At 46.5% G+C, this 24952-nt stretch overlaps 1 protein-coding gene across 1 annotated transcript in view; it reads left to right on the forward strand.

The window, feature by feature from the left end:
- Nucleotides 1-24952, forward strand: part of SYN1 (synapsin I) — a 147901-nt gene that overhangs the window by 23630 nt on the left and 99319 nt on the right. Inside the window, exons 2-5 of the mRNA XM_055003741.1 lie at nt 7750-7807; nt 9330-9421; nt 11744-11900; nt 16167-16256. Of these exons, the coding sequence (XP_054859716.1) occupies nt 7750-7807; nt 9330-9421; nt 11744-11900; nt 16167-16256 (397 nt within the window). The remainder of the gene's footprint in view (nt 1-7749; nt 7808-9329; nt 9422-11743; nt 11901-16166; nt 16257-24952) is intronic.

Consider the following 24952-nt stretch of genomic DNA (forward strand, 5'->3'; position numbering starts at 1 on the left):
GCCATTGAGATCAGTTCCCTGGGGGACATGGGCTGCTTTTTGGGGGGGGGGCCTCTATGGCATTCTACTAGGGTTGCCAGCCCCCAGGTAGTGGCTGGAGATCTCCCGGAATTACAAGGCCACAGAGATCAGTTCACCTGTGCGGACCCTATGGAATTATACCATGCCAAGATCCTTTCTCTCTCCAAACCCCACTTTCTCCAGGTTTTTCCCACCAGATCTCCAGGAATTTCCCAACTTGGAGCTGGCAACCCTATGTTCTACCTTGCTAAGGTGCGCACCCTCTCCAAGCACCACTCCAGGGCTGCTGTCCCTTTCAGATCTTAACTAAAGGTGCTGTTCCCCATTCCCTCCCTCCGTTGCCCTGTTGAGTGACAGCAGGGGGAAATACAGGGGTCATAGGTAAGGTAAAAGTAGTCCCCTGTGCAAGCACTGAGTCATTACTGACCCATGGGGGGGGGGATGTTGCATCACCACATTTTCTTGGTAGAATTTTGTTACGGGGTGGTTTGCCATTGCCTTCCCCAGTCGTCTACACTTTACCCCCAGGAAGCTGGGTACTCATTTTACCAACCTTGGAAGAATGAAAGGCTGAGTCATCCTTGAGCCGGCTACCTGAACCCGGTTTTCACTAGGATCGAACTCAGGTTGTGAGTGGTGCTTGGGCTACAGTACTGCAGCTTTACCACTCTGTGCCACGGGACTGTTCACAGGGCTACCTTTTAAAAACCTTTTTAGGGCTGCTGTCCCTTTCGGATCTTAACAATTCCCTTCCTTTTCTCTGTTTTTCTCATGGCGCTCATGGGAAAAAAGGCTGATTATCAGCTTTTGCTGCAGCGGGCTTAAAAAAAATTACAGCAAGCGTAATAATATTGTTCATATTTTTAATTATTGTTTTGTATTAGCGGCATTAGGATTTAAAAAAAAAATTACAAGCGGCTATTTTGCGCTTACTGAGAAGTAAAATAAAATATTAAGACATTTAAAAGCACAAGTTCCATAGGTATAATTAACTTTTTATTCCTGTGCCAGACGAGGAAATATCAGGCACAAATGAAAAGTAACTATTTAGGGGGGGGGGGGGGAAGCAGGACCTTTGTTAAAAGATTTAACTTCTATGCAAATAAATAAAAAGCTCATGTGAGGGGGGAAGCAGGGAGGCATTGCTAAATATTTAAGGGAAATATAGCACATTATGAAGGCCTGTATGACTGAAACCCTGGCTTCAAGTTTGGAGGCACCTTAATGCAGAGAAGGGTGTCCTTAGCCATTAAGTGGGGCGAGAATAGCAGAGCTAAACAGAGTCTAAGACCCAAGCTACAAGTGACACACAGGTTGGACACTTGTCAGCTTCCCTCAAGTTTTGATGGGAAATGTAGGCATCCTGGTCTTGCAGCTGTAATGGAGAGCCAAGCTGTAAAACCAGGACGCCTACATTTCCCATCAAAACTTGAGGGAAGCTGACAAGTGTCCAACCTGTGTCAGGCATCACTTGTAGCTTGGCTCTCAGAGGCTTGGTGGCCAGACATCTCCACCACGTTAACTGAACATTGGCCTAAGAGAACGCCCCAGAATCCCGTAGGAGAGATTGGAGTTCTTTGGTAGACATGCAGGGGTTTCTCAGAGCTGATGTAGAAAGTGTAGGGTTGCCCAAAACTGGGAGAAAAAAATGTCCTGTCCCTTTAATAGAGATTTACCAGGCAGAAATAGGCAAGTTAATTAACCAGCACAGCCCTGGATGGGGAGGGCGGAAGTGTTTAGGGTATCGACTAGCTGATATGTTGGCGTATCTCTAAGGTGGAAGCAGGAGTTGTGCTGGTGCAGACCCCACTGCTGCAAGTACGGTTGCCAGCTCCAGGTTGGGAAATTCCTGGAGATTTGGGAGGCGGATCCTGGACAGGGTGGGGTTTGCAGAGGAGAGAGACCTCAGCAGGATATAATGCCGTAGAGTCCGCCCTCCAAAGCAGCCATTTTCTCCAGAGGAACTGTTCTCTGTTACCTGGAAATCAGTTGTAATTCTAGGGGATCTCCAGCCTCCACCTGGAGGCTGGCAACCCTAGCTGTAAGTCTGGTCCCTGTTGCTGGCAAGACACTGGCATAAGGCCCTGTGTTGGTGTTGGGAGGGCTCATCTGAACGGGGTCTCTTGCAGGTGCCAGCCTGTACATGGGCGAAATCAACAGCAGCTCATACACGGTCTTTCTCTGTGGTGGCCCCTACCCTCTGGAACGGCCTGCCTGAGGAGGTCAGGAGAGCCCCCACTCTCCTGGCTTTCGGCAAACAATGCAAAAGTGAATTATTCAAAAAGGCCTTTTTTCTCAGCGAAGAGGGTGGTATTGTAGGAAAGGGATCCCAGATGTTTTGCTAATGATTTAGAAACCATAGATTTCACCATTATGTTGCCTTACTTATTACCTGTTGCTTTAAATATGTACTCCTATATCCTACCTGTGCTTTATGTTGTTCAATGCAAGTCCTAGAATTGATTATGTTCTGTCTCATACTGGATCTTTGGTGATACTAGATCTTTGTAAACTTACATTCTTTTACCTCATGACATTGTTTCTGGAAATGTTCTTGACACTGTATGGAAATGCCTGCCCTTGTCCTTGCCACTAATTGTACTAATCCCACACTATGTAATCCGCCTTGAGTCTCAGGGCCAAGCTACAAGTGACGAATGGCACTTGAACGGCAAGTGGATTGAGTGGAGGGCAAGTGAACAGGGAGAAATACACTTGCCGTTCAAGTGTCATTCGTCACTTGTAGCTTCGCCCTCAGTGAGAAAGGCGGAATATAAATAACATAAATAAAAAATAAATAAATAAAAATAAATCCAGAGGTATGTCTACAGTTAGCTGGCTTCCTAAGCTGCTCCAGCCGTAGAATGCATCCCCCAACTCCAGAAGATTGGTACACCTATAAGAAATATGGTGTGTTGTGCATAATAAAATTCACACTACACAGGAAGAAAGGCAATAAGTTTCGTATTTCCCTCGCATCCCAGGAGGAAGGAAGTCAGAAGGGAGTATTTGACTACAATTCCCATGAGTCTGTGTTCTTAAAGATGCAGACCCATCATCTAGCGTTCTCTAAGGCTAATACACAAGCTTTCTTATCCTGCTATAACAGCGCAGTGACCATGCAATGGAAAAGACCAACTGCCCCTTCAGTTATATCTGAAGGAATGCCAACTGTTGCTGCAACCAATCACCTCCCTTCCGAGTGGGAGGTGGGAGGCTGCTGCAACCAATCACCTCCCTCCCGAGTGGGAGGTGATTGCCAGCAGTCAATCACTGCCCCCCCAGCACAGTACTACGTAAACCCCAGCCAGGATGCTACATAAGTCATAAGGTAGGGTGTGCAGCACAGAACTCCGTCTCAGAGCTCTCTGCTGTGTGGACTTAGTGCTTATAGAATTGCACCTGGGTGGTGGGAGAAGCACAGAGAGGCACATAATACTACTAGGGGCCACACTTAGCACAAACACCTAAGGAGGAGAACAGAGTCTGTGCTGGGTGGCTAACATGCCTCATTTCAGACTCCTAACAGGTACTCCATCTCTGGAGCCTCCAGCCAAAGGGGTGACCATGCCCTGACAGGTAGAGGCGGGGGTCCTTGGCTTGGGAGCCCCCATCTACCTTCCCTGTTTCCCTTGAGCTAGGCTGGGTGCTACTCTGGTACTGCCATCTCCCACAACCAGGGCCAGCAGTGTGTTCATTGGGGAACAGAGAACTGGGATTCCTGGATTTCCCCCGATTTGTACCAGAGATGTTGTCATGGGCTGGGCCAAGCCAGCCCAAGCAGGGTGGGTCAAGTCCAAACCTTAATGCCAGAGTCTGAGGGGAGTTCCAAGAGCTAAAGCCAGGTCAAACCGGTGGTCAGAGCACAAGATAACACCAGGAGTGAGTCCAGAGTCCAAGAGCAAGGTCAGGCACAGTCCAAGGTCAGTCACCGATAGCGTCAGGTCCAAAAGCAGGCACGGGCAAGATTCACAGAACACAGAGTGGTTACAGGCAAAAGACACATTACTTCCACGCCCGGCAGTTCCTCCAGACTGGCTCTTATAGCCAGGCGTGGTTTTCAGCCAGCTGCTGGGGCTCTATCCTGACGCTACTCATCGTCACTCTCCAGCAGCTGGTGTTGGCTCAAGAGGCGAGCACTGCGCCGTCTCTCCTGCAGTTCCAGTCTCTGGCGCTGCCTGCGGCGTTCCTTGGGCGTGGGTGAACCTGGGGGGGGGGGTGGAGGCTCTTGGCTGCGCTGCACCTGTAGAAGTCCCTGGCTGAGCTTCCCCTGTGGTGTTGGAGCTAGAGGGTGCTGTTGTCTCAGCTGCTGGCTGCAAGCTCTGACCAGCCAGAAGCTGTTGCTCCTGATTGCTGCCTTCTGCTGAATCCGGGCTAGGGCTGGATACACAGGGCTCCTCCTGAGGAGTCCTGGCTGGCTACACGAGGCTCCTCTCCTCCAGAGGAGACCTCACTCTCAGACTGGGCCATGACAGATGTATTCTAGTGGGTTGGAATGAGGGGACATGGGCTATTTGATCCGTATTTGGCACCACTGCAGGTGTACAAGTGTATCTGAAATGGATGAGGAGGACAAATCTCTAAAGGCCGAGGTGCCCCCTTGTTCAGAAGGTGCCCAGATCCCACGGACGAGATTTCGTTTTCCCTGTAGCCAGGGCTTTTTTTCGGGGAAAAGAGGTGGTGGAACTCAAGCCCGCACAATGACATCACTGTGGGTCAGCTGGAACAAGGGAGGAGTTTTTAAAAGTTTAAATCACCCTTGGCGAAAATGGTCACATGACCGGTGGCCCTGCCCCCTGATCTCCAGACAGAGGGGAGTTTAGATTGCCCTCCACGCCACTGGTGTGGAGGGCAACCTAAACTCCCCTCTGCCTGGAGATCAGGGGGTGGGGCCACCGGTCATCTGACCATTTTTAAGAGGTGCTGGAACTCCATTCCACCGCATTCCCGCTGAAAAAAAGCCCTGCCTGTAGCTGTCGGGCTCTTAGCCAGACCTCTGCAGCATCAACACACTTTCTTGGTCTTTGCGGCACTTGCCAGTTGGTTCCTATTGGGCATAATAGTTGCTGAGTGTAGTGAATAATAAATAGAGGAAACAGTTCATTATTTTTAGCCACTGTGTCTAGACTCTTTCAGAGCAGGAAGAGAACTGGAGTTCCAATTTGCCTGCTGTCCATCCTCCCCTCTTTGTAGTGTGCTCGGATGCTGTGTGAGACACCAGAGGGCGCCACGGTACAAGCATTGGCATGTTTGCCATGCAGAAGGTGTTGTGCTGCTTAGAATGCCATGATAATGATCTTAATAAGGGGCACTATGTCTCTGTATCTGCCAATATTGAACATTTTTAAAGAGGAACGTATTTGGGCCAGTTCCTATTAAGCACTATCTCATCATGCCATGGTCCTTGCACATGCAATTGATGATAGCCTTCCAGTGCATACCACTAATTTGGGACAGACAAAAGGAAGTACTGCTTCATGTCACGCATAATGAACTTGTGGAGTTTGCTATCACAAGATACAGTGAAGATGCCCAGCAATTTAGGGTGGAAGTGCTTATTACAAGCGAAGGTAAGGTAAAAGTAGTCCCCTATGCAAGCACCGAGTCATCACTGACCCATGGGGGGACGTTGCATCACAACGTTTTCTTGGCAGACTTTTGTTACGGGATGGTTTGCAATGGCCTTCCCCAGTCATCTACACTTTACCCCCAGGAAACTGGGTACTCATTTTACTGACCTCGGAAGGATGGAAGGCTGAGTCAACTTGAGCTGGTTACCAGAACCCAGCTTCCGCCAGGATCGAACTCAGGTTGTGAGCAGAGCTTGGGCTGCAGTACTGCAGCTTACCTCTTTGCACCACGGGGCTCCATATTACAAGTAAATTAATTTAATTAAAGGATGTTACTGTCATTTATTTTGCGACGTCAGCTTGCTTAATTTTTTGGGGGTTCCACATTGTTTCCAAATTTTTGCAATCTATACCCTCTTGTTTTATATATTGACGTCCCAGTGGTTGATCATATTGATTTATGCTGTGCAATCCACCTTGAGCCTTGGTGAGAAAGATAGCCTGTAAATAATGTAAATAAATAAATAAATTCTGTGATAATATTCAAAGACTCTTGCAAATACAGCTGCTGGAACAGGGGAGAGGGGCAGTATTTAAACTTCTCTCCTGCCATTTTTTGGTTGAAAAATATTGCCCGAGCCACTTGTGTAGTGATGTCTGTAGAATTATACTGTAGGTCTAGACCAGGGTGGGAATTGAGGCATGGTGGCAGAAATGGCTTTTTTGATGTATTGTTGAAGGCTTTCACGGCCGGAGAACGATGGTTGTTGTGGGTTTTCCGGGCTGTATTGCCGTGGTCTTGGCATTGTAGTTCCTGACGTTTCGCCAGCAGCTGTGGCTGGCATCTTCAGAGGTGTAGCACCAAAAGACAGAGATCTCTCAGTGTCACAGACTGTGACACTGAGAGATCTCTGTCTTTTGGTGCTACACCTCTGAAGAGGTGACTGAAGACTGTGACACTGACAGATCTCTGTCTTTTGGTGCTACACCTCTGAAGATGCAAGCCACAGCTGCTGGCGAAACGTCAGGAACTACAATGCCAAGACCACGGCAATACAGCCCGGAAAACCCACTACAACCAAGATTCAATATTCTTTTTCTTATAGAATTTCATACTTTTATACACATGTATTCTTAGAATTAATTAATAGTGCTTGCAACCCACCCACCCCCTTCTCTCTTTCACTGTTCCATCTTTGCTGAAAGTTACTTCAGAACAACATAACTGGCCGAAAATGTTTCTCTTTTCTCAGTTGCCTAGGGAACTTAGATAAGGCCACACATTCTTTAGGCTATTGTCTCATGAGAAGGGAGAAACAGACACAAGAAGAGCACGTTCACTCCCCATCTCTATAACTCTGGATACTAAAAGTTTGGAAGTCAGCAAAAGCGAAAAATTCAGTCTGCAAAGGATAGTGACCAAATAAGGGGAATAGAAAGTTACATTGATAGATGCAATATCACGATATTAGCTAAGAGAACTAAGTAGCTAAGTAGCCAATTAAAAGTAGCCAATTAAAATAACTATAGACACGGCTTTTTTTCAGCTGGAATGCGATGGAACGGAGTTCCGGAACCTCTTGAAAATGGTCACATGGGTGGTGGCCCCGCCCCCTGATCTCCAGACAGAGGGGAGTTGAGATGGCCCTCTGCGCCGCAGAGCGGCGCAGAGGGCAATCTGAACTCCCCTCTGTCTGAAGATCAGGGGGCGGGGCCACCACCCATGTGACCATTTTCTCTGAGGGCAACCCACTGAGTTCCACCACGTCTTTTCCCAGAAAAAAAGCCCTGACTATAGAGATCAAATGTATGTAAAGGACCAATTGCAAATTGTTCATCTGGTAGCTCCTTTTGTACTGAAAAAAATGTCTTTAAAACCACGTGTAAGCTTTATATTCTTTGGTACTCACGGCTCCTTCGAAAGCTGGGTACCCATATTGCAATATTCAATATAAACATTGAAAGGAAGCACTTGTTTGTCTCCTCCTTTTGCTCCGAAGAATCTGGGTAAAGGCAGAAGGGCATTTTTGTGTAACACTATGCAGATACATATGAGGAAGTTAATGTTGGCTTGGGTAGGTAACATGGCCACGGAGAAAAAAAAAATCATTCATCTGGTTGTCTTGACATTAAAGTTTGTAACCATTTCTATCCCTAGGGCAAAATATTTCAAGGGGAAGAAACTTCACGGGGAGATGGACATTAAAGTGGAACAGGTAAGTTTGTGTCTGGGTATTTCATTGCGGGGCTTGAATGAGGCGATCTCAAGATCTTGCACTTCGAATTCATCTATTTTATTTATCTAGGACTGTGGGCCCTCCACTGTCCTTTCGTTTGGATGCTTAAGCGTCAGAGTTGTGGTTGTGGCAGCTGATTGGCCAGGCAGGCTAGTGACCAGCTGGCTAGCCGGTCTATAGTCAGGTGGGAAGGAAGATAATTTCTCTTTGCCACTGCTGATAAGCTAAGCCTGCTGCATTCTGGGCTATGTAGTTCTCAGTGTGTCTGACATAATGCCTAGCAAGCACCTCGAGGGGTATATTCCCCAGGATGCAGCAAATACAGTGTCCTAGATGGGTTAGAAACACATTCCTGCTTCTCAATGTACACTTGTACGTTCTAGCCAATTTCTCCGGCGTCATATACCAGCGTTAGTCTTCCTCATCCAGGGCCGGATCGAGTGGCGGCCAGGGAGGTAGTCTGCCCTTGGCACTGCCAAAGAGGGGCGCCGGGTGCAGCTGCCAGCCGCCAGGAGTGCACGGGCAGCCTCCTAGCACCCTGCGCTGCCTTTCGCCTGCCCCACAGGACAGGGGGTGGTCGGCTTGCTGCGGGACAGGCAAAAGGCAGCGCGGGGGGCTGGGAGGCTGCCCGTGCCATTCGCCTGCCGAGCAGGACAGGGGGTGGCGGGGCAGGCGAATGACGTGGGTGGTTTCCGAGCCCAGCCCCGTGCTGCCTCCGCCAACTCATGGTGCACCGGGGTACCCGGCTTGCCGTGCGGGCGGCACACTCCGCCCTGCGTGATGACATCATGGAAGTGACGTCATCATGCAGTGCCGGGAGCGCGCGTGTGCTATGCGCGCACGCGCGAGGGGCTGGACTTGGGTTGCCCTGGGCGCCGGCAACCCTAGATCCAGCCCTGTCCTCATCCAACAGTTTGAACCCTGGAATTACAAATTTTGCATGCAAAAGAACACTTATGAAGTCATTTGTGTTGCACGTCAGGCGTTCAAGAAATCCTGACCTGAGGCTGATTCCAGTAATAGCAAAAGTTTTTGTAACTTGTTCCCTGTGGCATGTTGAAGACTACGTTGCTGCAGCTTGTTTGGGGCATTGACCAGAATTGTCGGGCCTTGCTATTGCCCTGTACAGACAGAACGTTGGAGGTCTCTCCTGTGCGTACATGTTGCAGGGGAATAGGGGTAGTGATGGGGAAGCCGTCTTTCAGAGAAGCTATTTTACTGTTACTTACCTTCTCTTTGAGAGATCCCTGCTAAAGTTCCAGGGATCCCCCAATGTTTCTTGGAAAGCAGTTTGAAAACCATTGGGCTTCTTATCTATGAACAGTCCTGTATCCGACAAACTTGATAATTGAATCTGTCCATCCTTTCTGTGGACGCCCCCCCCCCCCCGATCCCCTTCAAATTAAGTAGCTTTGGGCAGCATGTGGCATAGTGGAAGCAGGCATCTTTGTACAGTGTAAATGCCCCCCTCGTATAAATTTGTCTTATTTACGTCTTCCAGGCGGAGTTCTCTGACCTCAACTTAGTGGCTCATGCAAACGGTAACTTTTCTGTTGACATGGAGGTTATACGCAATGGTGTCAAGGTAGTCAGGTGAGTGATTAAAAAAAAAAACAAGCAGCAACTATCCTTTATTATTACAGTTTTGTTTCTTGGTGGCACTTTGGGGGTTGCCTGTCTTCAAGGAGCGGGCAAGATTCTTCAAGGCGAGCCGAACTACATAATGGAATGACCGGGAATGCATGGAGGGCTGCTAGCTTGGTCACAGCTGTGGTTGTGGGGAAGAGGGTATTTAATACTCTCTCCCCCGACTCTATCCCTGACCTGGATAGCCCAGGCGTGCCTGTTCTCGTCGGATCTCAGAAACTAAGCAGGGTCGGCCTTGGTTAGTAATTGGATGGGAGACCTCCAACGAAGACCAGGTGGCAGAGGCAGGCAACGGCAAACCACTTCTGATAGTCTCTTGCCAAGAAAACCCCACCAGGGATTGCTGTAAGTCAGCTATGACTTGAGGGCACTTTCCACCACCCCCACCCCATACTGCTTTGATTGGACTGCCCTTGCTGGCTGGGGAAGGCAAGGGGTAGTATGTGTACCATGTTCATAGCTAGGCTAGGGTGTGGTGGAAGGGATTTAGAGGACAAAAACGGTGCGAGGGGAAAGAATTCAATATCCCAGCCCCATTGCCACTGCTATGGGCTGACTGGAAACCGTTCTCAGCCATACCTCATTGTAAACAAGAGAAGGGGAAAAGTCAGAAGAGGTCTAGAAATAGGGGTGCCAGACCCCTGGTGGGGGCGGGAGATCCTCTGCACTCGCCCCCCACACCCCGCCCCCACTTACCTGGTCAGCGGGAGGCACAGACCCTCCATGCGGGCTCCCCTGTGGAGCTGCTCGCGCCCGCAGATCGGGCCCATTTTGAGGCGCTGCGGAGTACAGGAGCACAGGAGCGCTCCTCAAAACGGCGCCCGTTTTGGCCTGGATAGGGCCCGTTTTGAGCCGCTGTAGAGTGCGGGAGCGCTCCTGCGTGCTGCAGCTCCCCAAAATGGGCCCGATCCGCACCAAAACAGCCAGAGATCTGGCCCGTTTTGGTATGGATCGGGCCTGTTTTTGGATGCTGTGGTGCGCAGGAGTGCTCCTGCGCTCCACAGTGGCTCAAAATGGGCCCAATCGGCAGGCACGTCTTGGGCCACTGTGGAGTGCAGGAACAGCAGCCCCCAAGGCAAGCCCCTGTGGAGCATGGGCGGGGGGGGGGCATGGCAGGATGACGTCACTTCCCGGAAGTGCCGTCGTCGCGCTTTGTGGGAGCGCACGCTTTGCGCGCACGCTCCCCCCATCAAAAAAGAGGTAAGAGCCACGCCCCAAACCCCTGCTGGGAGATTGAGGGGGCCTGGCAACCCTATCTAGAAATGTTATTTCTCAACTGATTCATGCCAAAGGTGTCGTTTTGTCCTGAGATTTTGAATTTGACGCCTGCCAAAGTGGGACAATCACTGCCCTCCCTGAGCGTTCTCCTTCCTGGGTGCTCACTGCAAAACAAGAACTTCTGAGAGTTAATTTCTGCATCAAGAAAATACGCATTACACCTTGTCAGGATCTGGCCGTGCCAGGAAGGCCTAGCAAGGCCTCAGAAGCCTGTTAGCAGTGGGAGTAGGCCCCTGGGCCGTTTTGGCGCCCTTTTTGGCCAATCAGAACACGGGGGGCTAGCGCTATATAAGCCTGAGAGGGGAAAAGCCTGGGTTCTTTCTCCTAGGGAGCAGGCCAGAGGAGGTTCTGCTAGCGGGAGAGGCCCTCATCCAAGTAGTGTGAGAAGACAGGCCTGGCAGACAGAGGGACAGGGAGTTCAGTCATGCTAGGGCCTTTTGTTTATTTTGCTTTCACCCGTCTATTGTTGCTAGTGCACCTTGCTTCTTTGTTTGCTTGTTTGATATTAACTGACTTCCTTGTAAATAAACCCTTTTGTTTGTTGTTACTCTGCTAACGCAAAAAGTGCCGTCCTGTTGGATGGCACTTTTTCACTATTTTTCACTATTTAGCAATAGTGGAAACCTTGAGGGGACTCCGGTATGAAACAAGCCTAGTTTCCTCTCCTAATGCAATTCTGCAAGATGGCGGGATTCTTGTTACTTGAAAGCTGATAAATCTAGCCTTTCCCCCCTATTTTGTGACTTATTTATCATTATGGTTAATCCGGCCTGGTTGAGTATCTATGGATTCTTTAGTGGAAGTGGAGGAAGGATAAAGACATGAACACAGGTGGAGCCAGATGGTCCCAGTATGCTGGACACCAGGAGCCAAGGTTGTGTGATCCTGTTGTGGTGGGAATGCCTGGCAGAACTATTTGTGATGCGTGCGAGAAGATGACCTTTTTTCCTGATCCTTTGCTCTCTTCCTTTTGGCCTTCCCTTCTCCTAGGAGCCTGAAGCCTGACTTTGTGCTGATCCGCCAGCATGCCTTCAGCATGGCCCGTGGCGGAGACCATCGTGGCATTGTGATTGGGCTGCAGTATGCAGGCGTGCCCAGCGTCAACTCCCTGCATTCTGTGTACAACTTCTGTGACAAGCCATGGGTGGTGAGTGGCATAGGCTGAGGTTTAAATATATTTTATTTGTTCCTTTATTTTTTTATGTCATTTATAGTCCGCCTTTCTCACTGATACTCAAGGCGGATTACAGAGTGTGAGATTAGTTCATTCAGTATCAAGGATATTTCCATAAACAATGCCCTAGGGTAAATAAACACAATTTTGCAAAGATGTAGCATTAGCAAGAATCCAATACAGAGATGAAGAAATGCTGAAACAGATCATAAGCAATTCTAGGGCTGACATTAGACCACATGAAGCACAAGTAGCTCATAGGAGCACATATTTAAGACAACAGGTAGTAGGTGAGGCAACATACTGGTGAAGTCTATGGTCTTTAACTCAATAGCAAAGCATCTGAGAGCCCCGCCCTACAGTACAAACCCTTTTTTGAATAATTCGGTTTTGCATCGTTTGCAGAAAGCCAGGAGAGTGGGGGCTCTCCTGACCTCCTCCGGAGATTCAGACTCAAGCAATTGTAGGCTTCGGGCTGGGGACATGGGGGGGCTATTCAGCATTGACGCGGCCCAAACAAAATATTGCAATTAGGGCTTCAGTTTAGAGTTGCCCACTCTAGAGTGGGAAATTCCTGGAGATTTTTTTGGGGGGGGGGTGGTAGAGCCTGGAGGTTGGGGTTCAGGGAGGGGAGGGACCCCAGCAGGGTATAATGCCACAGGGTCCACCCTCCAAAGCTGCCATTTTCTCCAGGGGAACTGAGCTCTGTAGTCGGGGGAGCTCAGTTGCAATACTGGGATATCTATAGGCCCAACCTGGAGGTTGGCAACTCTCTTTCAGTTTATTTGCTGCTTTTTTTGTACAACCAGAACATTTGTGAATTTTCTATCTATGGCTGATTCCGCACACGTTGGATAATGCACTTTCAATGCACTTTATCCATCATTTGAGGTGGAGTTTTTGTTCCGCGCACAAAAAAATCCTTCCCAAATGATCTATAAAGAGGATTGGAAGTGCATTATCCAACGTGTGTGGAATCACTCATAGATGATTTTTATTCATTATTTACAGAGTTTTATAGGGCCTCCTTTTCGAGAAAATACTCAAGGCCGAGTACAAGATTTAAAAACCAAGCAAAAGAAAAACAGCCATAAAAGAATGTTGCATGTATAAATATAAGCAATTTGAAATAGACAAATAAAACAGCAATCATCCAATTACATTTTTAAAAAATTCTAAATGAACAGTAAGAGAGAGACAGCAAAGCCACTTGGCAGAGTTCCCTTGGGAAGATGCCACCACTGAGAAGGCTCCGTTCTGTGTTCTAATAAATCTTGTTTCAAAAATAGATGAAGCGTAGAGTAGAGAATTTGACTGGGAGGGGATGGAGATTAATACAGATAAAGAAATTCTCAGAGAAACAATGGGAATAAAGAACACAGGGCTTTTAAGGGAATAATAGCCAACCTTTTTCGAACGGTGTTCATGACTGCTGAGCTGCTAGTGCAGCCCCACCAAAATGGGACTGTATTATTCTTCATTTTGGTTTGAAATAAGCAGGGTTTTTTTCAGGGAAAAGAGGTGGCGGAACTCTCAAGAGGGAAATGAGGAAGAAACACATGGGATTCTTTGAAATCATATTACTTTCGAGCACTATTGCCGAGTATTTTCAAGAGGTGCCGGAACTCCGTTCCCCTGCGTTCCCCCTGAAAAAAAGCCCTGGAAATAAGTATACCCTGCCTTCTTAGACCAATCTTTAAGATAGCTCACAATAATGCAAAAACATCTCTCAAACTTGACTATGAGATTACATAAAGACAATAGAAATATAGCTTTAAATGTAATGTTAGCAGCGGTAAAGGGTGCACTTTGTTAATTTCTAACACCACTAAAAGGAGGGGGGCAAGTAAAATTGTTTTTACATATCTCCTGAAATTCGTTAGCAGGTGCCAGTTAGACAGGCAAGGAGAAGAAGTTTTCTTATGGGAAGCTACATGTGAAAGATAGTTCCCAAAGCAGTTCCTTACAGTGAAATCCTAAACAGAATTACTCCAGCCTTAAGCCCATTGAAATCAACGGGCTTAGACTGGAGTAACTCTGCTTAGGTTTTACTGTTTGATAAGCAATCTTTCAGATACTTCAGTCCTAGGCTGTTCGGGACAGTATATATCAAAACCACTTTGAATTTTACCTAGAAACAAACTGTTAGCCAGAGAAGTTTTTAAAGTTCCAAGGAGTATTACGTAAAGTCCCATTCAACTGAGAGCCTTGCTACAAGTGACATTTTACACGTGAAGGATAAAGGATAATTTTCGCAAGTCTTTCTGGGAACTGAAGTTCCTCTCCCCCACCCCTTTGCCTTCTGTTCCTTCCCCTCGCTGCCTGAAGAGACAGAGAGAGCCTACGGCAACATCAGCTTTTGCAAATCGTCTTGCTGGGGGGCGGGGGAGGGGGGAAAGCTCTGGAGAAAGCTGAGAAAGTTGCAGCTGCCTGCCCCAAAGATCATTGAGAGCAGGCTTGTGACTGGAGGAACGATTTGCAAAAGTTGCTGTTGCCGCAGGCTTTCTCTGTCTCTTCAGGCAGCGAGGGGAAGGAACAGAAGGAAAAGGGATGGGGGAGAGGAACTTCAGTTCCCAGAAAGACATGCGAAAATGATCCTTTATCCTTCACGTGTAAAATGTCACTTATAGCAAGGCTTTGAGTGAACAGCCTCAATCTTTTATTCTGTATTGGATCAAGTTTCCTGTAGTCTTTCTAAGCTGCTCTACATATATGAGCACATTGCAGATATCTAACCTAGATGTTAACAAGGTTGGTGTGACTAAGGCCAGATCATGTTGTTCCAAGAACGACGTACGTGATGCACCAGTTAAATATGGTTAAGGCGATTTATGATGATAATTGTTTGGCCTTGTGTACAACATGCTCTAATAAGATTCGTAAACTGTGAATCTGATCCATTGGGGAAAGGGCAGTCCCTCCGGAGCTGGCCAAATCTCAGTTCCTTGGTTTCCAACTAACTATTCCCAACAAAGTGTATCTTGATTTTTATCTGGATTAGGTTTCCGTTTGATGGCCCCCATGTAGCCCGTTACTGGTTCCAAATAAGTCTTTTCACAGCCTCATCTAGATGGGATGAAAGGACACGGTACATTTGGGGACCATCAGCATTCTGATAACCTTGTTCCTTATCCATATGATGTCCCCTGAGGAATTTCATGCCTGGCTTTGACTGTAGCTGAGCCACAGTTTTCTACACCCAATGAAGTTTTCAATTCCAGACAATCTTTAAAAGCAAACCCAAGGAAGGAAATGCAATGGGTAGAGCGGACAAGGAAGAAGGCAATGGGCAGGGAGGGTATAGTTGGGGAAGGATCTAGAGAAAATATATTTAGAAGGTGCAGCTATGTTCCCTTTCTTTGGCTTTACCCAAAGGCGCGCCTGCCGCCCTGATGAGGGCCGAAAGAGGACTCCCCTCCCTTAGGGCGCGGGTACACCTTGTAGTTTTAAAATACTGGAAAAGGATCCAATTTTCCAGTTCTGACTCCTTAAGTTGCCAATCAGTAAATTACTCACTATCCAAAGACCCCATACGCCCTGGCTTTCTATCCACCATTTGCCAAAGGTATACCGTCCCGGATGACCTATTAGGGGTCTCAGCCAACAACCTCCCACTTAAGGAGTGGATCTACAAGTCAGATGCAGTGATGTATCGACTATCAATATCAAAATCTAAGGCAGCTCCTTGGTATAAACTAATCAAATTTGACCATTCAAGATCTCCCTGCCTAGCCAGTATTTCTCATTACAACCTCAGAGTGTCTTTCACTGCTCTGCGCTGCCAGATGATGCGGACAGCTGTTTTGGCAGGGCGTTATTCTCACACCCCCATGGAACATCGCACCTGCATTTGTGGATTACCTACAGTGGAGAACCTTTCTCACTACCTACTTTATTGTCCATTATATAGTGTACCCAGAGCTAAATTTTTGGCCAAAATCCTATCAGTGACAAACACAGGGCCAAGCTACAAGTGACGAATGACACTTGCCTGGCAAGTGAACAGACTCACGTGTATTCCTCCCTGTTCACTTGATCAAGTGGAGAGCAAGTGAACGGCAAGTGAACAGGGAGGAATGCATGTGAGTCTGTTCACTTGCCAGGCAAGTGTCATTCGTCGCTTGTAGCTTGGCCCACATACTCTGAAATCGAGAAGATTGTGTTTTTGTTATCTGACACTGATAATCACATGTCCTATAGAGTCTCTCAGTTTGCACTCACTGTTTTTCCTTCCAACAGTTTGCCCAGATGGTTCGTCTGCATCGCAAACTTGGACCGGAAGAATTCCCTCTCATTGACCAGACATTCTATCCCAATCACAAGGAGATGGTAAGTTGTGCTAGAAGCAAGCAGGATTTCTGGCCTCCTAATGTTTCACGCCGGTCTTCAGCACTCTGATTTTTTTTTTTGACGGTTTGATTATTGAAAGGGTTGTGATACTAATACTCAGGGCTTTTTTCTGGGAAAAGAGGTGGTGGAACTCAGTGGGTTGCCCTCGGTGAAAATGGTCACATGGCCGGTGGCCACGCCCCTTGATCTCCAGACAGAGGGGAGTTTAATTGCCCTTTGTGCCACATGGTGCAGAGGGTAATCTAAACTCCCCCGTCTGGAGATCGGGGGGTGGGGCCACCAGCCATGTGACCATTTTCAAGAGGTTCCGGAACTCCGTTCCGCCGCATTCCAGCTGAAAAAAAGCCCTGCTAATACTGTTTCCACATGGGACTAATGGAGATTTAGACATATGTGAGTTAGGGCATGTACATATCTCAAGCACTAGACTAAATGCGATGGTGTGTATATTGCACCCTCTTCTCTGCTGGCATTCTCATGGGCATTATTTTCCTGTTCTGGAGGGTGTTACGGGTGAGGCTAGGATGGTTGAGTGGTTGTACCTGGATCGTTAGGATTTTCTGTATTAAATTTCTTTATTTAAACTATAAACTACACACCACAACACAATAAACAACAAACATAGAGAACAAGAAAAAACACACAATTCTAAACATAATACACTAACAATACATATATCTATAAAATTAAGAGGAGAAAAAGGGGGGGGGAGAAAACAAAAAACCCGTAAGTTACACTACAAGTTGACTTCCGATTTTCTCTGCAACAAGTGTGTATCATTAGGATTTCCCAAGTCCGGGCCCATGCTGTTTGTCATTGGTGGAACTGGGGACATGGGCAGGCCCGGTTTGGCTGGAGTGGTGCCATGACCCCTCAAGTGCTTCTGCGCTCCACAGCAGGCCATTTTCTAGAGTCCGTTTTTTAAAAAAAGAGGCTTGGTTGCTAGTTTTCCAATATTTCTGCTCCATAGGTTTGTTTTATCTCTCACTTTTGATTAGTATCCAAATGGGGGGGAAATCTGTTTTAACATCTTTTATTTTATATTGCAGTGCTGTTCCAATTTTATTTACAATTTCCTTAACTTTAAATAAAGATTTGCTAGGGTTGACAGGAAGGTTTTTAATATAATCATAGTCTCTTCTTGCCTGAGCATAACTCCATTTATTTCCTTATTAATCGTATAATATTTGTTACAATAATTAGAGAAAGCACAAACAGTGCCTCTGACTCTCTTTATGGAGGAACGTTTCACTGGAGCATTTCCTATTTATCAGTAATTTTGCCCTGGCTCTATATAACAAGTTTTAACCCTACTGTGAAGACCTTCTCCAACATGCAACAATTTTTTAAAATATAGCATCTAGAAAAATTTCCTTCCATTCTGTCGAAAGCCTTCTCAGTATACAATTAGGTGAATGACGTAGGTTGCTGGATTCATTTCCCTTTGTTAAAGAGGCTTACCTACCAGTGGGCTATGTTGCAGCAAGGAGGTGAGGCTGGGGCAATGGGCAAACTGCTAGCCAGTGATGGAAGCAAGGATTGCTGGGGGAAGGAAGAAGAAGGAGTGTAGGAGGGGCTTAGCATCTCATCATCTGCCCTCTTGGTCCTTGCAACCATTCCTGGTGGAGGATGATGGACAGTTTCCCTCCTTCCCTCCCTAGGTACCAGCTCCTGCTGGGGATTCTTGTTACAATTTGGTTGGGCAGTTTCAGGGCATAGGGGTCCACTGGGGTGAGTCGTGCTGGCTGGGTGGCTTATCCCCTCCCTTTTATTGAGGTTCATTTTAGGGATCCAGATGGGGAGCTGGGCTGGCCATTGCAGGCTTCACCCTGGGTGCCTCATGTTGTCCCGTTAGGCATTTGACTGTCACTTACTAGACCAACTCAGTGGTGAGAATGTAATTGCTTACAGGGCTTGATTACACATTGTAATATAATAGCCTTTGAAGAAGTTTGTTCGAAACAGGATTAAATCAATATGCCAGCAAAATCCCATTGGCTTTTCAGCATTATGTATTTTGGCTGTCATTACTGGGATGTCTTGTGACTTCTCCGGGCGAGGATCCACTGATCTGGAGGGCACACATCTACAGAAATATAGGGGAAAAATCAGTCAGGCATTTGCCACAATGAAAAATACACATACCTTCTTCACTTTTCCGTCTCTTAAAGGAAATGTGTCTTATAATGAATGAACTTTCACCAGTTGAATGTGTAGATTTCAGAGGACTTTTTATGAATGGTCCTGTGTTATTTCTTCAGTGTTATTTATACAGTGATGTTAATGTATGGATTGCCTTGTATATATTGAGTGTTGTATGTAGAGGATATAGGACTGATCTTTTTGTATTAGATTACTACATCTTATAGCACAATTGCACTTTAAAAATTTACTGACTTTGTAGTAACTATTGTATTGTTTAATTATCCCCAGGAGGTTTGTTCTTTGTTGTTAGTAGCCACGTGGCACCCAGTCGAGCCCCCCTTTTTTGTCCCGTTAGGGTTGCTAGGTTCCTTGGCCTTAAAACTGGAGGACGGGAGGGTTGTGGGGGGTGCTCCTGGAGTCCTTACCTCTGATTTTAAGCAAAACAGCCTCACATGGGGACCTTCACTACCTTTGTCACGCCAGGAATGACGTCATTTCAGGTGTGACAAGGAAGGCTCCAGAGCGCTCAGGAACTTGTTCTGCAGCTCCTGGGCTCATTCTCCATGCCTTTCCCCCCTGCCAGCCAGGTGAGTGGGGGCAGAGGCTGCGAGTGGGGATCCCCCACCCCCAGTAGGGGACTGACAGGCCTACATCCCATGGTACCAAGCAGGCAGGCTGTGGAATGTGTGCCATTGAGTGGCAGCAGGGGGGGCACATTTGATGGACTAGGAAGTGCAGATTCTTGATTGATTCATAATAACTAGTTCTCCATTCCTAAATATTATCCTAGCATGACCTCTCATGGGGAATGTAACTAATATATCTGTGGGATACGTCTTCTGTTTTTAATAGTATACTATGCAGTGACTAAGAGCCCCATGGTGCAGAGTGGTAAAGCTGCAGTACTGCAGCCCAAGCTCTGCTTATGACCTGAGTTCGATCCTGGCAGAAGTCAGGTTCAGGTAGCTGGCTCAAGGTTGACTCAGCCTTCCATCCTTCTGAGGTCTGTAAAATGAGTACAGAAGTTCTTGGGGGTAAAGTGTAGATGACTGGAGAAGGCAATGGCAAACCACCCCGTAACAAAAGTCAGCCATGAAAACATGATGTGCTGTCCCTCCATGGGTCAGTAATGACTCAGTGCTTGCACAGGGGACTATCTTTACCTATGCAGTGTCTGTTTCTAGCATGCCACTATACATGGAATTTACATCTGAGACTTAACCATAGCGGAAGGACTAAGATTAAGTGACTTCCTTCAGTAATCCAATTTAATTTTCTCACTGTAAGATTATTGTATTGTGGTTGTTCATTTAGTAGCATTAATAGATTTATCATTCCTACATAAGTTTTTAATAACATGTTTATTGTGCTCACAGATTTACTCAGTTTCCTGTATCATCTTAACCATATGCAGAACTGACCTGTCAACTTTCTTCTCTTCATCACTTTATTCTTACTTGTTCTACTATGTTATTATCCTTTCCCTCATTTTTGTTTAAACAAATCACATTTTTATGTAAGCCATTCTAAAACATATTAAACTCAGAGAAAAGTTCTTTTCATTTTTGATACCCCTACATTCTCCTGCTCTGTTTGTTCCCTGTCTTCTTACTGCTGTTTGTGTCTGTATCGTTGAAGTTGTTGTTGATAAAAATTCCAATTGTGTCATTAGTTATGGTTAAAATTATTTTTTAAAAATAATTAATTCTTACAATCAACGATTCAAGTTTAGTAAAGTGACATAGCATCAAGAGGGAACGTGGTTTAGAAAAACCCTTATTGACTTTCTGCGTGAGACGAGGAAAAATGAACTGATAATTTGTAGTTTTAATTTCTAAGAAAATAAATTTGGGAAAAATAAATAGAAGGGGGGCAGTATTGAAAAGGTAAATTTTGGAGATATTAAAACAAAAAGTATAACGTCTGTTAAAATATGATAGGTATTGTAGAGACAAGTGGAAAATGAAACGTATTATTTTTCTTCGTTATTTTCAATCTTTGTTCTTACTTTTCCCTTTTTGTATTCTTTTTTCTTTACTTTCTTCTTCTATTTCTTCTTCTATTTCTCTGTCCTTTTCACTAGGCTTCTAATCTTATTAATAAAATAAAAAGTATTCCTAAAAAAACGTGGTTTAGTGACAGAGCATCAGGTTTGTACATAGAAGGTCCTATTTTCAGAACTTGATTTGTGTGTTTATACCCCACCTTTTCTCTCCAAAGGGGACCCAAAGCACCTTTCATCATTCTCTTCTCCTCTATTTTATCCTCACAACAACCCTGTGAGGTAGGTTGGAATGAGAGTATGTGATGGGCCCTAGATCACTCAGCGAGCTTCCATGGCAGTGGAGATTCAAACCTGGGTGTCCCAGTTCGTAGTCCAACACGCACTGCCAGTCAGAGCAGGTGATACTGTCCTTGGTGAACCAAAGGCCTGACTCAGGGTCTCTCTACATGAGACCTCTTATAAGAGGATGCTCAGTGCTTTTGTCCACCTCTTCCCTGCCCGGAACATTTTGAGGTGCTGAAACAGCTATGCGGGGTGAGGAGTAAAGCGGTTTTCACACTCAATAAGGGGTGGGAGGTGGGAACAAGAGCACCTCGACCCAGCATGCTGTGGCCCATGCAACATTTTTAAGCCACTTTAGAATTTGGATAGTGTTCCTGGGGCAGCCACAAGGACGCCATCACGTCTGGTTTGGCTGTTAAGGGGATATTTTTATGCGATAGGGGCCATTTTTCTGATGTCAAAAAATACTTTCTTCCAAAGTCTGTGTGTGTGTGTGTGAGAGAGAGAGAGAGAGAGGGAGAGCTCTGTGGTTGCTCAGCTGTGTGTGAGAAGGAAGAGCAGTTTCCAGGTGTTTCGAAATGGGCTGTTAACTCTCTCCAAAGCTGCTGGAAGCCTCCCCTGGATCTTCCAGAACATCACTATTTCTCAGATTATCTCTGCATGAGACATGTGACACATGAAAAACACATGTCGGGAGATGCAATGGTAGCCAGGAAAGGAAGTTTAAAAAGACAGAGCTGGTGGCAGGGCAAAGGCTTTTCTAGACACTGGAGCTGTGTGAAGGGGCTGTGAAATGCCAGAAGGGAAACTTCAGCCCATTCGAACCTCTCTGGAAGGCAGCTCCAGCCCATTTCCATTCCTCGCTGCCCTCTGGTTGCGATCCAACTCAGTTTTAGAGTGGAGAGGTGAAGTTGAAAGAGCCTTCGGGGAGGCAAAGATGACATGAACAAACCCTTTGAGGACTGATCTCCTCTGGTTCTGTCTTAAACTACGCTTCCCAGCTAACATTGTGCCAAGGCTGAATCACCAAAATCCATACATAAATATTGCAAAAGAAAAAACAAGCCATTGTAGAGCAGATGGTTTAGAACAGGTGTTTACTTAAAATGGGCAAATCTAAGAGGAGCATGGGTGGGCAACGGACATGGTGTGGGGGAGCCCGAGCCCTGACAGTGTCCATGAAGATGTCACTGCCTCAGGAGAGCCCTGTAAAGGCATCCAGATGCTTGGGCCCTTGTTGATTCCCAGATGTGGAAGTTGGGGATGTTAGTTCTGGGTAGGCAAGCCAAATGTTTGGTCTGGAACTTGTCCCATATTGGAGTTATCTGTTCACAACCAACGGGAGAGAAGGCAGGCCTCAGAAGTGCAGGGCTTGACCGGAGGACCTGTGGGTTAGAGAACAATGAGGATATAAAAACCGAGTAGGGTTTCTTTTGCCGCTGAGTTTTAAAAAAAGATCGGAAGGCTCTGTCAATTTCCCCTCTCTACAGAGCCAGCAAAGATGGCTCCTCAGAGGGTTTGTTTATTTCCTCTTCACCTCCTAGAAGGGGAGGTGAAACTGACAGAGCCTTCGGGAGGCAAAGAGGAAATTGACAAACCCTGTAAGCTGCCATCTTTGCTGCCTCTGTAGAGAGGGAGGGAAATTGACAAAACCTTGCAGTCTCTTTTAAAACTCAGCTTCCTGGCTAACATTGCGACTCCCTTCATGTGCGCATCCTTGTGCAATTAGTCTCTTGTAGCTTAGCTCTCAGTCTTAGCTCCTCTGGGCCTTTTCAGATGTAACATCCACGCACACTGGGACCCTGCCAGAAGTATGTGCTATCCACAATGCTCCTGATATGCAGAGTCACCATTCTGTGTGAATATGGCAACGTGCGGATTTTCTTGTGTATTTAGAACATTGTGGGGGTAGCTGTTGGTGGGCTCCCAGTATTTTGGATTGAAATGTCTTTCAAGGACTAGTGTGGTGGAGACTTAGCTGACTTATGGTGACCCTTGGCGGGATTTACATGGCGAAAAACTAACAGAGGTGGCTTGCCCTTGCCTGCCTCTGCAACCCTGGTTTTCGTCAGACGTCTCCCATCCAATTACTAACTAAGGTCGTCCCTGCTTAGCTTCTGAGATCTGACAATATCAGGCTTACCTAGGCTATCCGGCATAGGGCACAAAGACTAATAGTTGGAGGGAATGTTACCTCAGTCAATTCAAAATCTAGCCTTTTGAGAACATTAGGACCTTATTACTAGGCCCTCTTCGAGATGTTTTCACAGGCCAAGCTCGTCCCTGAATCCCTGCTTTACTCTGCCCCTGCTTTTGACAGTACTCCATTGGCACAGAATATATAATGACAGATTCCAGTTTGCTTCATCCTCGAACCTGTTCTTCCTCCTTCCGTTCAGTATAGTTTATAATTATTGAGTTGGTCTCAATGATTAAGCCAAGGGTATATCTTTTACTGAACCCCCTTTTTTGCTGTTGAGGATGGTGTCAGCTTTTAAGCTATACACATAGAACACTTGTTCTATGTTCCTGAAGGTCCATGTTCTTTCACTGTGGATGCTGGTCCCTGTACCTCAGTGTGTCCTAGCATCGTGTGGAATATGCGCTCATCAGGCCTTGTTGCTGTTCAGGAGTTAGAGTGTTCCATGGCTTGATGAAGGAGCACGCGGTGATTATTACACGATTGTTTACCGCATCCCCTGTTGGAGATGAAACACAAAAAAACCAAAATGTGAATATGGAGGGAAAGAGCTCTATTGGTTCATTCACAAAGAGCATTAGAGTCAGCACTAGAGGTGGCATGAACCAAAATACAAACCAAAGTTCATCGTGGTTCACAAACCAGCGGTTCATTAGAGTCCATTTCTGATGAACCACCATGAATTTTAGGCCGGTTCGTTTGGTTCGTTTTCCAGTTTTTCACGGCAGACAGCCTGGTACCAATCAATCAGTTTCCTAGGCAATGGGGGAGGGGCTTTCTGCAGACCTTCTGCTGCCCCAGAAGTGACATCTTCATGAACCAAACGAACCGTTTTGCAAACTGGGGCAAATTCGTGAAAGTTTGTGGTTTGTGAAACGCGACGAACCATGAACAGCACAGTTCGGTATTTTCCCGGTTTGTGCCCATCTCTAGTCACCACCACCCCGCTTTGGTTTGTCAGTGAGTGATATCTGAGAGCCAAACTACAGAATATGTATATGTATTCGGGTGAGTTGAGTCCGGGTTTCCTGGACTTGCTTTCCCTGGAGCAGTTGGAAAACTTGGGAGCCTGATTTGGCTCAGAAATGTGGTGTGATGGAATCCACCATGTCTGCATGCCAGCCCCTGGGGGCCTAGCAAGGTCAGCAGAAAGGTGGACTAGCAAGTGTATAACTACGGCACAGCCAGTGACGATGGTACTAAACCCTCTTTGACAGGTGGTGTTCTTTGAAGTACTTTCTCACTTCCTGTTTGTTGGAGCTGGTGTTGGGCAGGATTAGCCAATGATGTTTTGGCACCTGAGGAAGAAAAGCCCAACAGCGCTCCATTCCCATTTAAAAACTATCATTTCAGTTTCTGTTGCCTTTTAATGGAACCCCAAAACTGTTGTCTATAGCAGCTTTCTTTTTCTAGCTTTTTGGTAGGGCACTGGAGGAGGCATCTGTTATGGACGTTTCCCATAGTGCCTGGGACTGTTTTTCTTTACATGACCAGTTCAGTGGGAAAAACCTTTGCCCTTGCTGCTGCATACCACATGTCTCAAATTTGTGCCTCAGCAACACATTTTGCCTCTGTGGCAAATGCATTCTGCATCCAGACTATGCCACAAAGAAATATGCTTGAAGAGTTCACCGCACCTCTCCTTTAGGGGAAGGAACAAAAAGATGACTTTTAATTTCTCCAAATCTGCTCTTGAAATGGAAGGTTACAATACCTGCAACAACATATTCATCATTATTGAAAGGGCCTTTGTGGCTGTAATCACACTTGGTTCCCGCACCATTGGAGTACAGTGAGTCCTTCTCTGCGAGCGTCGCAGGGGCCTTGAACACCTAGAGAGAAAGCACATGAGAGCATACCTCAGTAGTCAGGAAGGGAGACAGTACAGGGAATAAGTTAAGAAATCCCACTGTGCTGGGAAAGTTTGACCATTTCAAGACATTGTGATTATTAGCTGTCCCAGAAGGATTCATTGAGCACAAGCTTGGGAGATCGTTATCTTCTAGTATATTCAGTAGGTTTGCGAAGACTTGTTTTGCTAAA

This window comes from Eublepharis macularius, chromosome 19, assembly GCF_028583425.1.
Source record: "Eublepharis macularius isolate TG4126 chromosome 19, MPM_Emac_v1.0, whole genome shotgun sequence".
Classification (NCBI taxonomy): Eukaryota; Metazoa; Chordata; class Lepidosauria; order Squamata; family Eublepharidae; genus Eublepharis; species Eublepharis macularius.